Genomic DNA, 14,756 nt, shown 5'->3' on the forward strand with positions numbered 1-14,756 from the left:
GAAGATCTGCAAAGCTCTCCTCCAGGGATCTGGTAACTCTGTGTTTATGCATTTTGTATGTGGGAAAGTGAGAACTCAGAAAGGTTAAGATACTTTTTAAAGTGCTTTCTGGAAAGCAAAAGCTTGTCTCTGTCCTCTGCATTAATTATAGACATTTCTCTGCAGAGTTATGGAAACAGTTGTATAGCAGGAGTTCCTGAAATAACAAAGCCTAAAAAAGAAAAACAGGCAGCTCTTTGTGGAGTGGATATGCTCGTGGTGGTTCTGAATCTACGTCCGAGGCCACAGAAACAGCTTGTCTTTTATTTCAGTTGAGTCAAACACTTAGGTGCATGACTAACCCTTCCACAGAGACTCAGAGAAGGGTCAAGTTGGATTTTCAGATCTAGATCAAGATGGAACAAATGTATATGTAGTTCAAAGCCCCAGTGGCCTGTGATATGACATCGGCAAGAAAACGGCATTTGGATTATCTAAGCTGTCTATTCTCCCTGAGTTGTTTGAACAACCTGTGTGCACAGCTCTCTCATGGACCTGCTTAAATACTGAAGGATGAATCTCGTGATTCCCCCAATAAGATGTCTTTATGAAGTTCAGATAAAATAGAGGGGAGTGTTAGTTTTCTGTAAATTGAGATGACGGAAAAGATAGCAAGAGGAAAGAAATTGGACTGCAGATGAAAAACAAACGTGAAATTTTGGACGGAGAGCATGGATGCCATAAGCAATACCCGCCCCTGCCTCTGTCTTCTGCCTCCGACTGAATTTCCAGTGCAGATGAAGCCCAGCTCCCACGAGGAATCACTAACCACTTTTTCGGCTGTTTCAGCATCTTTTCACATCATGATGGGAAATGTTGAAATTACATTTTCTTTGGATTTTTATGCCAGAAAGAATAAATCATGCTGTTTCACAAAAAGAAAAAGAAAGGAAAAGAAACAATCACATAAATAACAGGGTCAGGTTGAAAAGTCCTCGAGGCACCAGTGAACAAGGTAATAGGGCCTCAGAGAAGGTCACTCACCTAAGTATGTGCTTTTCTGAGTCCACAGATTCCAGAGTGAAAGAGTCATGCAGGGCTGAGGGAGGGTGCAGGCTTCAAGGAATACTAGCTTGACAAGCTTTGATTTCAGGTGAGCTCAAATGCAAGCGATGGGGGTATGAGGGCAAGATCCAGGCTAGGAAGGGCTATGAGACCATGGGTTAGTTATCAGGGTCAGCCCCACACAAGGGTTGGGGCCATCCTGGATCCTTGCTTCGAATGACAGAGGCTGAGCATCAGCTCCTAGAGCTCCTGTCTGGCTAGAGATGTAATGATTGTAGTGAGGATTCTGATATGCACATTGGTGGCAGCCATCAACCTGACCGTCCATAGGAGGTAAGAGTCCTGCCAGTGGACTAAGGATGTAGCAGAGAAAGTAGCCAGTTAGGAAGTGGCCTCACAAAGACTGGGAAGGCAACTGGAGCTCCATCCATAGGGTGAGGCTTGTGGGAGGATCTATGGAACTAGAGAAAGAAAGGCAAATGCTATTGGTTGCCCCAGAGGCATGCGGCTAAAGTCAGAGCCCCAGAGGTTGATGAGTCTGAGGTTGTTTGTTCATCGTCCATCCATTCTTTCAACTGTACAATGAGCATCCATCAAATGTCACACACTATCCTAGGCAGTGTACCCTGAGAGGAAGCCATTTGCCACTCTCCCAGGGGTTTACAGACAATGGGAGAACCAGAAAGGAAAACCAGATGGTCAGTCCAGGATTACTGAATGGATCAGTAGGAACCATAGCTGTGTCTTAGAGCATCTAATTCCAGCTAGAGGCTGGGGAGCAATGAGCAAGTACCATTTCTCTGTGAGACACTGTGCTGCCTTCACATGGGGTTTCACTGAAGCCTGACCACAATTGTGTAAGGCAGGTGACAGTATTCCCATTTTACAGATGATGAAACTGAGGCTCAGAGGGGTCAGGCCACTTCCCAAATGCCACACTGGTAGGGAGTGCTGGGGTGAAGAGTCGAACCCAGGTCTGTTTTGGCTTCTAAGACTGTGCTCTTGTGAACAATTCAAAGCCCATAAATACAGAACACACACAGCCAGAAACACTCTCTTTAAGAGCCTTTTAGGATTGTTCTACCCAAAGACACAAGAAGAGAAAGATAATAGAGATTACAGCGTGAGACCGAGGAAGAATTAAAATAGTGCTTTTAATATAATTTTCAGCAAACGTACAGTAGGTACTTTACATGACATATTTCTAAACTGCTCATCTGGAAAATATAAGCTGCAAAAATACAGAATACCACACTCAAAATCTATTGAGTATGTGCTTTTTTTCCCCCCCTCTGTTCTATGAAACAGGGTAATTTTTACCCCCTCCTATTTAAATCCAGCCTTGGCTGCTTTCAGAAGAACTGTTGGAGCCCCCGGCCAGAGAAGCACTTCCAAGAGGGGCTTTTCTAAAGCATGTCAGCAGGCCATCCCCACAGGAGCCAAAGGAGGGGTGGGCAGAAGAATTGCACACCAGGCCAATAGGACTCTCTAGTGATCCAGGAAAATGCCTACTCCAAGGGTTTGGAGGACTCCGGGCCACAGACACCTGCTCAGTCCTCGTCACAGGCCTGTGCTTGGGGCCTCAAAGGACCACACACTGGCCGGACGGTCCCCACGGGGACCCTTGGGTTCTCAGGGCAGAGCACGCTAAGTCAGGCCTGCGAGGTCTGTGGGCGGTGGCGGGCTGTTCTCTGCAGGAAGAGGGCCAGGCCCTCAGCTTCTCACAAAGGAGTCTTCTGAAGGTGACTGTGACTCGGGGCAGGTTTTCTCAGTCTCAATGTCTTGGTACTCTGTGCCTAAAGGGGTAAGGGGGGGAAGAGAGCCAAGAGGAAAAAGAGATCGGTCTTTTCCAGTTTTCCTACTTATGTTTTAGGCTTACATAATAGCATCCTGGCTTTCCAGTGGTATGGATAAGAGCAGAAGTCAATAAAATGCTAGGTTGTGCTCCACATCACCCCAGGGAACCAGATTCCAAGCCCAAAGACCTTTATGTAGGCTAAATCTTTCCGAGAAGCATTTATCTATATGTATCTATGCCAATGCCCATGCAGATTTTTATTCTATGGGAATGAATAAGATGCAACTCCATCATTTAACTTATCTTCATCTTATCTGAGTCACCGGTGACAGACCTTGTGTTCCAGGACCCTGTCATTGCAATCTCTATTGAAGAGGTGGCTCTGTGCCAGAGAGAACCTCTTGGCATCATAATGCCATGCTTTCTCCACCAGCATTTGGGGCCAGTTTACTTTCCATTCAGCCACAGCGGGTCACCACCTGCTGAGCAAAAGAATCTCCTTGTTGGAGCGAGGTGCATAAGCCTCTGCCATGTGTCTGAAATAGATGCTGTGGCTTCACTTAAAAGGCAAGAAACACCCAGCTTAGTCCCTATCATGATATACAAGCCGTGGAGGTCTCCATGACTGTGGCATGCAGCCTTTCGGTTCAATGAGAGCTGCAGTGGAACCATAGAATCCTCACTCATTTCTTGTCTTCTCTAGACTCTGGTACAAAAGATGGAAATGTCTCTCCTTTCTTTTGCAGCTGAGATCTGGCTTAATAGAAGAAGCGGTACAGTTTGGAGCATCCTTTCTCAACTTTCACAAGGTCTGAGTTTTTACATTCCTGGGGCCTCTGTTAGAAGCCAGCGGGGCAGGGAGTTGGGGAAGGTGGGATAGATATGAGAGAGCTGGGGTTGGTTCCTGTGTGCAGAATGAATCAGGTAGAAGACAATGAGGAGCTGGCCAGCTTTTGCTGACATGGCTCAGAGGGAAAAAGGAAGGGGTGTTTTTAAAGATCTCCAGCATTTATCAAAGGAAAAAGGTGTTTTTTCTTATTTTAGATTTTTCACCTCCAGCTCTTGGCTCATTTCTCTATGAAACTATAGACTTCTGTGGTGGTTTCCAATAGAAGATGCCTTACAGGCCACATTAAATCTAAGAAGGCACGTCTGTGTTCTCAGATTGGTGGCTTTTGTAGTGTCATGGAAAGAGCACTGGTTCAGGAGTCAGACAGACCTGGCATTGGCCCCTGGAGACTTTCTAACTAGCTGTGTGACCTTGGGAAGCTTTGGTATACTGAGCCTTGGTTTTCTGATCTGTAAAGTGGGAATAATGATACTTACCTCACAGGGAAGGTGTGAGAAAGCTGCTAAGGCCCCTGGCAGGAGGGTGTGTGTGTGTGTGTGCGCATGTGCGTGTGTGTGCGCTTAGTCACTTAGTTGTGCTCAACTCTTTGTGACCCCATGGACTGTAGCTCACCAGGCTCTCTGTCCATGGGGATTCTCCAGGCAGGAATACTGGAGTGGGTTGCCATGCCCTCCTCCAGGGATCTTCCTAACCGAGGGATCGAACCCAGGTCTCCTGAATTGCAGGCGGATACTTTACCATCTGAGCACCAGGGCATGAGGGTAGCAACCTCTTAGTAAACATAAACACCCAGCCCCTTTCCTCCATTAAGAGGCTGGGCTAGAGCACAATTTTTGTGTTTTCTAAGTTTCTCTTATAATGAAATTTCCTATATTACCTACTTCTACTTCATTTTATCACCTTTGATAATAAAATCCAACAGTTTTGACAAACCCAGCACCATGAGAGTTACCTTCTATTAGGTTGGCATGAATTTAAGAAGAACATTATTTTCTGCGATTTAATGGGATGGTAAAATCTCAACCTATGGAATGTTAAACCTCCAGAAAATTTACTATAGTTGTTCCATCTGCTCTTAGTAAGAGAATATAATCACTTTACCTTACAGAAAAAGACTCAGAATTTGTGCTAATCTTCAATTATTGATTGGCCTGAGACATTAATACAAAAATCAAAATGTCTAGAAACTGTGTTCCTAAAAGCCTCATATCTGATCACAGAGCAAGACATAGCTCCAACCAGTGGCCAGCATCAGTGTCTGATGCCTGGGCTAGAGTTGAGCTCCTGAAATTGATGCTGAGGACCTCAGGGGTGCCAGGTGGGAAACGGTGTCTGGGGTTTCCCACCGATGCTGATGACCAGCACCGAGGACTGTGTCCCAGACACCTCAGCACTTGGAAACTGTGTTTCCAAATGCATCAGAGCAGAGGTGTCTCCTGGCTCCTCTTACCTGCCTGGTAACAGCAGAACCACCCATGTGTGTTGTTCACTGGGCTCTGTGATCAAGTCTGGGAATAACAACAAGGAGAACGGATGTCCCCAGAATACATCTGTGTTCTACAATACAACTGATACAACTTGTCTTAGTTGTTAGGGGGAATATGAGAGTGTAGGGAGCCCTGTAAGTCTTCTGAATAGGAAGTCCCTACCGGAGGAAAGGGGTCCCTCATTTCTTGCCCAATACGGAGGAAGTATCCAAAAAGGCAGAGAACACAAGCTTTGGATTTATTGACCTGGGCTGAATCTCTGCTTTGTGACTTTGAGCCAGTTCTGAAAGCTTCCCCAGCCTCATTTTCCTCTCTCGTAAACTGAAGCTTAATAACAGTGTGCCTCACAGGACTATGTATATGTGCGTGCATGCTCAGTAATGTCCAACTCTTTGCAATTACAGTCTGCCAGGCTCCTCTGTCCATGGGATTCTTCAGGCAAGACCACTAGAGTAGGCTGCCTTGCCATCATCCAGGGGATCTTCCTGACCCAGGGTTTGAACTCGCATCTCTTGCATTTCCTGCATTGGCAAGTGGATTCTTTAACTACTGTATGCTGGTTCATTGTAAGTGCTTGGTAAATGTACTATTATTAAATAGCTTTCTAGTGCCACTGTTCATATTGGTGGGAAGGAGGGAAGGAATCTGAAATACTATTCAGTATCTGGATTCACTCTTTTTTGCCCAGTTCCTACACTGTCCCCTCCCATGCCCACTTCCATCACTTAACAAAAAAGGATGATTACTCTGGTAGAGCTAGGGAGTGAGTGCCAGGGCTGGAAGAGACTGTAGATTGTATAGTTCCAATTCCCCTCATTACACAGAAGAAAGATAATGTTACTTTCATTGTAAACCCTGACAATAATGGGATACTTACCTCGCTCTTGGAAAATGGGGTACCTGAATTAGATTGTTCCAATGCATGACTCAGCCCAGGGCACAGCAGCTTCCACTGCTACAGTCCATGGGACTGTGTGCCATGCTGCTTCAGACCTCCGTGTTCTCCAGAACAGATCAGCACACTACAGCCTTCTCTCAGCCACACCCAGAGACTGACTGTCTTTATAAATGAAGCTTTACTGGAGCACGGCCCGCTCATCTGTTTCCACATTGTCTGGGGCTGCATCCCTGCTCTGACAAAAAAGTAGAGGCCACAGAGATTCTGTGGCCCTCTAAGCCCAAATTCTTGCCACCTGGCCCTTTATGGAAGGTTTCTGAACTTGCTCTGCTGATTCTCTCCGTAGAGGGTCTCTTCCCCTGGATCCCTAACCAACTGCTCTTAAGTTCTTGTTTTCGAGAGCACTAGGTCTTCCTGATTCTTGATGCCCCTAGGTGGAACTTCCCAGCACCCTAAAAGAGCCCTCTTTGTTCCCAGACATAAATAAATAGACCCTGGCTCTTACAATGACGAAAGTAAAAAGTGAAAGTGCAATAACTTAGTCGTGTCTGACTCTTTGCAACCCCATGGGCTGCAGCCTGCCAGGCTCCTCTGTCCATGGAATTCTCCAGGCAAGAATACCGGAGTGGGTGGCCATTTCCTTCTCCAGGAGATCTTCCTGACCCAGGGATGGAACCCGGGTCTCTTGCGTTGTAGTCAGATTCTTTACTGTCTGAGCCACCAGGTAAGCCCTATTCTATTGCTTTTGTGTTCAGGTCTGTTTCTCTTATTAAACTGTGAGTTCTTAGAGGATGGGGCCATGTCTTTTTTTAACCTTTGTACCTGGTTCTGGGCCTGGCACATAGTCAAAATTTTACTAGAGTGAATAAACGTGGCTGGAAAACATCAAGCTCATATAGTGCTCCCTCAAATAGCATTAATATTACCCGCAAAGGAAAACTGTGCTACCACATGGAGGGTCCCTGGGAAGCATGAGCTTTGTCTTTATCTCCACCACAGTCACAGATTTCTAAGGTGCTGGGGCATCCAGGCTTCTCTGAACTCCCCATTTTAGGCTTTTCAATTCATGTCCTCCCTGCCATGATAACTGAGCACTCTGAGGTGAGAGAGGGGAGGCATGGGTGAGGCCTGTATGCAGAGAGTGTAAATTCTCCATGTGATCCTCGGTTTAAAAAAAAAAAAAGCGTAAGTGTTAATTGCTCAGTCCTGACTGACTCTTTGTGACCTCATGGACTGCAGCCCACCAGGCTCCTCTGTCCATGGGATTTCCCAGGCAACAATCCTAGAGTGGGTTGCTATTTCCTTCTCCAAGGGATCTTTCCAATCCAGGGATCAAACCCAGGTCTGCGGCGTTGCAAGAGGATTCTTTACTGTCTGAGCCACCAGGGAAGCTGGGATCCTAGGTAACAGGCCCCATAACAAGCATCTGAACAGCATCTTCTCTGCATTCTCTGGCAGTTAGAGATTCCTGTTTCACCAACTTATTCTTGAGCAGCCATAATACCCCAAGGGAGCTAGGTTGAAAGGCCATCAGTAGGACCGTTTGTTCTCAGAGAATTACCTTCTCATAGCTATTCAGAACGCAAGAACTGGAACTGGGTTGGGAGAGGTGGATAAGGAGGAAACAAGGAGGGAGGAGCAGAGAGAGGAAGAAAAGGGCTGTAGTCACGTTTCAGACTAATTTCCAGGCCAAACTGAAATTCACTAACACCCTCTCTTGGAAAATGTGTCACCTCTGAGGGCTCTGATCTGGATTCTAACCTGAGGGAAATGCAGATCACAGTTGAAAGGAGGCTGTTGAGAGGCAGTGACATGTGCTCAGGGGAGCAAGTAAGCCCCTACTCTGTGTCTAGTACCTTCTCCTGGACAGATACTTTCTCCAAACCATCAAAAGAAGTAAGAACAGCACAGGACAGCAAATATTCTGTCTGGTGGACTGAAAACCTGCTTGTCTGGTTTTCTCCCCTCATCCAAACCAAACCAACCAACCAGTGAAATAGAATGACCACCACCAAACAGGACAGAAGCTTACCCTGCCCGACTGTGTAACCATTGCACTGATTTCTACAGGTTGACCTTTATTGCTTCGAGTCACTCAGGAGTGCCTGCAGGACTCCTAAGCAGGGCTTAGAACACAGGCCTGGTGGACTTGACTGGGTGGAAAAGGAAGTGTGGTTTCTTCCCAGGACCTGAACAGTTGGTAGCAAGAAAACCGGCCTTGTAGGCTCACAGGGAGCCAATCACTACTTTTCCTCAGAGGGTTTCTCAGTGAGTGAGTGAGTGAGTGTGTGTGTGTGTGTGTGTGTATTTATTTCCATTTTACACTCTCCTAATAGGCAACCTGCTTTGGAAGTGTGGAAGATAATCCATTAGCAACTATGGCAGAATCTTTCTCCTGAGAAACTTCAGTGGTGTGGCAGTCATCCCAGGGGCTGGCTGGCCACCATGTGTGGAACGTTTGTGCAAGTCCCCTCAGGAAATCTTGCCACATCTGAGTGAGAGGAAGCTCTGGGTCAGTGGTCCCCAACCTTTTGGGCACCAGGGACTGGTTTCGTGGGAGATAATTTTTCCACAGCTGGGTGAGGGGGGAAGAAGAGGGGGAAGGTTTAGGTGGTAATGTGAGCAATGGGGAAGGGGCAGATGAAGCTTTGCTTGCTTGCCCACCTGCTGCTCGCCTCCTGCTCTGCACCCCAAGAGCTGGGGACCCCTGCTTTAGGTTATTACTGGGGATGAGAAGTTGGAATCGGGGATTTGAATGTATAGACACCACGTAGCCAAAGTCTAAAACCATCACTTGGCAAAGCTATTCTGCTGGAAGGTGATGAAAAAGAAGCAATTTTTATGAATAAGCACGTTCCCTCCTGCTCTGAAGACATTAGGGAGTCTGTCAAAGGATTCCTCAGAAGCTCTTTGTTTCCCCTTATTATTTTGCCTGTTAAGCGCTGCCAGCAAACTCCTTAGGGGACCTGTGAGCAGAAGCCTCTCTGGCTGCTTCGTTAGCTGTGAGGAAAGCCTGCACGCCGTGGCCTCCCAGAGTGGAAGTGTCCCCGGGGTGTCTGGGAGCTTCACTGCGTCCCCTGTGGAGGCGTGAAGGCGGGCTTTCCTCACAGCCCACAGACTCAGCACGGGGAAGACAGCAAGCCCAGTCCCCCCCAGAGACAGAGACTCACGAAAGATGTGTTCCCTTCATATGCAGGGATAATATGGGTAGAAAACTTTTTGATCTATATGTAGGAGTGACAAAAATCTGTCACAAGTTGCAGCAAAGAGAGCCTTCCTCCATTCAGCCCTGGGCGCCTTCCACTGAGACGGCGGCGGGGTTGGTGGCTCGAGAGGACGTCAGCACTCACGTTCTAGGTGTATTCCGTCCCTCTCCATTTTTGTTTTCTGAGTCCACTGGAGCTCTTCCCAGGAAATCTTTCCATTCAAAATCCTGCTCAGGACCAAAGAAGCCAGGGACTGGATCGGGCAAGGCATGTACAATGGATCCTTGCGGCACAAGGGAAAATAAACCTAGACTAGGTTTTTCTGGTTCTGGAGTCCAGGAGACAAATTTAAAAAGTTTTAAAGGTGATAACAACACATGTTAGAAGCATCTTACGAGAAGGGACTTTATATTTCAATTCACTTGTTGATAAAACTGAACCCTGGGATTGTTTTCCTTTGTTATCTTAACATCTTATTCTCACTCAGCCTAAAATCTTAGGCAAAATAGCCAAAAAGAGTTTTCAAAAACTTAAAAAAAAAAGCAAAGAGCCCCATGAAACATGAGGTCTTGCAGCCTCAGTGTCTGTGGACTGAGTTTGGAGAGCTCCACAATCATATCCAAGAGGGCAGTGATCTACTAGCAATACATTTTCAAGACAAAACCAACTCAACACCCGTACAGGATGGAATCACAGCCTCAGGATTCACAGGGCTTACAGAGTTTATGAACTGGTTGGAGAACAACCCCCTGTTTAACTAGTTAACACACTGATGAACGTCTCCATTTTCAGGAGCAAGGAGGGACTCGAGCAAGACAGGAAAAAGTTGTTCCGGAAGCATCCTGTCCCCAGGATGCAGCTGACCACGTGGCTCTGCACCGCCACACAAGCTTCTCTCGGGCATCCTTGCTGCACGCGGCCTTCTCTGGTTTGGGGCTCTCACTCAAACTGCCCCAATTATGGGTTTGTTAAAACTTTGGCACACTACCCACCCCACTCTTTCCTGATGCTCTTCATCTTCTAGATGACCTGCAAATATGTGTCTGAGGTTACAAAAAAAAAAAAAAACAACCAACCAACCAACCCTTAGAATCTTTCCAGAGCCAGGAGTGGCCAAGATCAAGGACATTGCAACATGAAAAGTGGGTTCCCTGGGCCATGCGTGCATGTGTGCGTGAGTGCAAGCACACCTGTGCTCTCACATAAGCTTTGCCCCATCTGCAAATGACTCACCAGGCTGAGTCTGCTGGCTGCAAGAGATTTCCCCTTGATTCTTACCCCAAACAATGGTAGGTTCGCTTCTAGCTGGTTGAGGTTCAGCCACTTTCAACACACACACACGCATACACTCCATAAGGCTGCTTAGTTCAAGACTGACCCGGAAAACATTACTGACATTTTCAGGTGGTGGACGTCCAGTAGCTTCCAGGAGCTTGTGGGTCTGTAATACCAGACACCACAAGCTGTTCAAAGCATGTGCCAGGGAGCTATTCTTTCTCTCGTCTCCCCAGAAGCCCTGCACCCATACACACAACATGCCGCTGAGCGTGTCTCCACCACAGGCGGAAAAGAACGCCTCTTGGCATGTGAAGCAGGCATATGAAAGGGGTTCCCATGACAGCGATCACTGAATTGTGGGGCATAAGTCGAGAAGGCAAATTTGCAATTCATCATGTCATCTCCTCTTGTCTCAAATGTGATTCTTTTAAAGGCAAGCTGCATATACACTCTTTTTCAAGCATTTTTTTCTCATAACACACTGTATAGTCTCGTTCTCGCAAACTATCCAAAGGAGGATAAAATGATAAAAAAAAATTACAATAGATTAACTGCATCCCTTGAATCACATTATATTTTTGGTGCATTATAAAAGGAGAAAATTAAAAGCAACCAGCATAATAAATTCGGCCTAGAGGACTGTGTTAGTGACTGAAGGGTTAACACAGATTTGAGAAGTAGTTAAAAATAGTATCAGAGGATTATACATACAACAGTTTGAAATTCATATGCATTGCATTTTTTTTTTTCCCTAAAAATGGCAAAATGTTTGGCAAATGTAAGCAAATGACTTGGACTGGGTTGGGTTTCCCCGGCTCTGAGCAAAGTCAGTCATAGCCAGGAGAGGCCCACTGCTTCCTGAGGTCATTCTGTGGGGCTGGTGGGGGAGGGGGGCGCCCCCCAATGGGAGGTGCTGTGGGGGAAGGGGAGGTGCTGGCCCCCCATGCCCGGCTCCCCCCCTTGGGCCCTCAGTCTTGAGAAATGGAAATGGAGCTGGTGAGAGGTGCCAACTACAGTCTCCAGCACGGATCACCCTTTAGCATCGCTGAGAGAACTCTGGGGCCTTGAGCCACAGGTGTAGACTGGGTGAGTCGCCTGCACCGTGGCCCCTATTGCAAACGTTAGAGAGAGAAGCGGGTGTCCACTCCTCCGACTCGGGTGCCCCTCCGCCCCCGTGTGGACGGGCACGGGGGCACAGGGCTGTCACTAGTGCTTATCCTGGCAACGTTGTCAATGTGGGTGTTTTTAGTAGATTTTTAGATATATTTTGTTTGTTTTGTATGTGTATGTATATCCAGAAGGGTCCATCCTCCAAGCTGGCCACCAGTGTTCCCTGAATCTGGCAGTGCCTGTTGCTTGCAGTTGTCGGCATCCTGAACAGCCATGAGGTGCCTTCAAAAGCAGACTCTGAGCCCCCAGGAGGTTGCACGCCAACCACGTGATCCCACGCTCTCCTTATTCTGAATCCTGTCTGGCTCTGATTTTGAGAAAAGGACAAAGGTGCTGGGTATACGTGTGTGTGTGTGTGTGTGTGTGTGTGTGTGTATTGAATCTTTTTTTTTGAGAAACTTTTTTTCATTTTTTTTTTCTTTAGGAAAAATGACCCTTGAAAGACTAATACAGAGTTCAACCCTCCTTCAGTCACTATAAAACAGACTCCATGTTCTCACACCACTCGTGATCTTCGAGGTTATAGATAAATTTTGTCCTATGTGTCTGGTTGGCGGGCACAGGGTCCCTCCCCAGATTGTCTAGGGTCAGAGTAGAGGCAAAGAACTCACTGGTGCTCAGCCCGCCCTCGTGGTTTTTGATGTATCGTTTATAGTTTTTCCTCAGGCACTGCCACGTGGTGGTGTAGAGGAGGAAGGCAAAGGACTTGAGCGCGATGGCGATGCTGACGTACAGGTATCTGTAGGCCACGTTGTCGTAGAGGGCGCAGGCGCCCTGCTCCCCACAGAACGTGCTCCAGAACAGGCAGGTGGAGTCGATGCCAGCCCCGAAGATGAGCGGCGGGGGGATGAAGCCTGTCGGGGGAAAGAACAGTTAATGTGCGGGCTCTGATGGCTGGTCCACAGGAGAGTAGGACTCCCCATGTGTGTGTCTTCCTATGGGACTGCAGGGTTTGTGGGCCATATTCAGTGGTTCTACAGCACAGTGGGGGGAAGACCCTGTCTGGAGGTTGAACTGCTTGGGTTCAAACCTCACCTCTGCCTCTTACTTCACAAACCTGTGCAAGTTATTTAACATGAAATCTTACTTCACACATCTGTGCCTTCGTTTCCCCATCTGCAAAATGGAGTCCTTCTCAGATCACTGTGAAGGCTGACTCATTGAATATGTGGGAAGCATTTAGAACAGTGCCTGGCACAGAGTATGTATGTGATACATACACATGTATGGATGTGAGAGTTGGACTATAAAGAAAGCTGAGCACTGAAGAATTGATCCTTTTGAACTGTGGTGGTGGAGAAGACTCTTGAGAGTCCCTTGGACAGCAAGGAGATACAACCAGTCAATCCTAAAGGAAATCAGTCCTGAATATTCATTGGAAGGACTGATGCTGAAGCTGAAACTCCAATACTTTGGTCACCTGATGAGAAGAACTGACTCATTTGAAAAGACCCTGATGCTGGGAAAGATTGAAGGTGGGAGGAGAAGGGGACGACAGAGGATGAGATGGTTGGATGGCATCACCGACTCAATGGACATGAGTTTGAGTAAACTCTGGGAGCTGGTGATGAACAGGGAGGTCTTGCATGCTGCAGTCCATGGGGTTGCAAAGAGTCGGACATGACTGAGCGACTGAACTGAACTGGCACAGAGTAAATACAAAATAAATTACACAGGATGACAGATGATATCATTATCATCATCCACGGAGAGTCTGAGGAGAAAAAGTCTTCTCTGAAGGGGGACGTTCTTGGTGTCACTCAAAGAAGTGCACCGTTGTAGAGAAGATGGTTAAGAGGCATCATGTTCCGTGTGCTGTCCTTTTGCACGGGGCTTCTGGGGCTTTGTGTGCTCTCAAGGAGGGGGGGTTGGAATCAGAGGGGAACAGAAGGTGACGACGAGTACACTGTGCTTTGCTGCTGTGTCAGTTGCTCAGTTGTGTCCAACTCTTTTGCAGTTCCACAGACTGTAACCTGCCAGGCTCCTCTGTCCATGGGATTTCCCAGGCAAGAATACTGGAGTGGGTTGCTATTTCCTTCTCCAGGGGATCTTCCTGACCTAGGGATCAAACTCGCCTTTCCTGCATTGGCAGGTGGATTCTTTACCACTGAGCCGCCAGGAAAGTCCACACTATACCTTGTGTGTGGGTATATATACGTATGTGCACATACCTGTACATATGAAGGCTGTGTTCTCATACATGTGTATATGCAGACAGATATGTAAGTATACATGTGTGTACGGTTTAAGATGGAAAACACCCACATACACACTGACAGTTTTCCTTCCCTTAGACGTTACCACTGGAGCAGAACACTTTTCTGAGCTGGGAACTGGTTTTAAAAACCTTCACAATAGATCACATTATATCATGAGGTATCCTATCCCAGACCAATGAAATCAGAATGTTGGGTGTGTGGCCTGGTCATTGGCATGGTTAAGATAAAACATTCCCAGGTGATTCTTGCCTCTTGGGGGGAAAATGTTTCATCTGTATTATGGGGAAGCAATGGACGGGGCATTAACACAAATTAATTGCTTTGGAAAAAATAGCATTCCCAAGGCCAGAATATGGTGCCAGTCAACTTCCTTAAGAAGCAGGAAGTGATCCCTGGGAGCAGGTGGTGACAATTCCAAGATCCCTCTGTTGAGGTGTCCTGGTATCCTGAGTGTTCTTTCCAGCTCTTGACTGAGGTTCACTTTTGTATTAAGGAAGGTCTGTTGAGAATCTGGGGGCTTCCTCTGTGGCTAAGGGGTAAAGAATCCACCTGCCAATGCAGGAGATGCAAGTTTGATCCCTAGGTCAGGAAGATCCCCTGGAGATCACTACAGTATTCTTGCCTGGGAAACCCCACGGACAGAGGAGCATGGCCGGCTGCAGTCCGTGGGGGTCACAAAACAGTTGGACACGACTGAACACCTGAGCATGTGCTGAGAATCTGATGAGCATCATCCCTTCATCCAGAAAAATATACCTACCCACAAAACCGCATCCATATTTCAGGGAATTCATGGACCCCTGAAG

At 47.1% G+C, this 14,756-nt stretch overlaps 1 protein-coding gene across 2 annotated transcripts in view; it reads right to left on the bottom strand.

Annotated features, from left to right (window-relative positions):
* Positions 1–2,046: 2,046 nt before the first annotated feature.
* The window catches only part of SLCO3A1 (solute carrier organic anion transporter family member 3A1), a 374,545-nt gene continuing 361,835 nt past the window's right edge, over positions 2,047–14,756 (bottom strand). Inside the window, exons 10-11 of one of the 2 annotated variants that reach the window (XM_070358050.1) lie at positions 12,343–12,585; positions 2,047–2,840 (exon numbers count right to left, since the gene is read on the bottom strand). In XM_070358050.1, the coding sequence (XP_070214151.1) occupies positions 2,758–2,840; positions 12,343–12,585 (326 nt within the window). In that variant the 3' untranslated portion in view covers positions 2,047–2,757. Of the gene's footprint in view, positions 2,841–11,113; positions 12,586–14,756 lie in introns of those variants that run through there. The other variant, XM_070358049.1, reaches the window with a different exon arrangement.

The sequence above is a fragment of the Bos mutus genome, chromosome 21, assembly GCF_027580195.1.
Source record: "Bos mutus isolate GX-2022 chromosome 21, NWIPB_WYAK_1.1, whole genome shotgun sequence".
Classification (NCBI taxonomy): Eukaryota; Metazoa; Chordata; class Mammalia; order Artiodactyla; family Bovidae; genus Bos; species Bos mutus.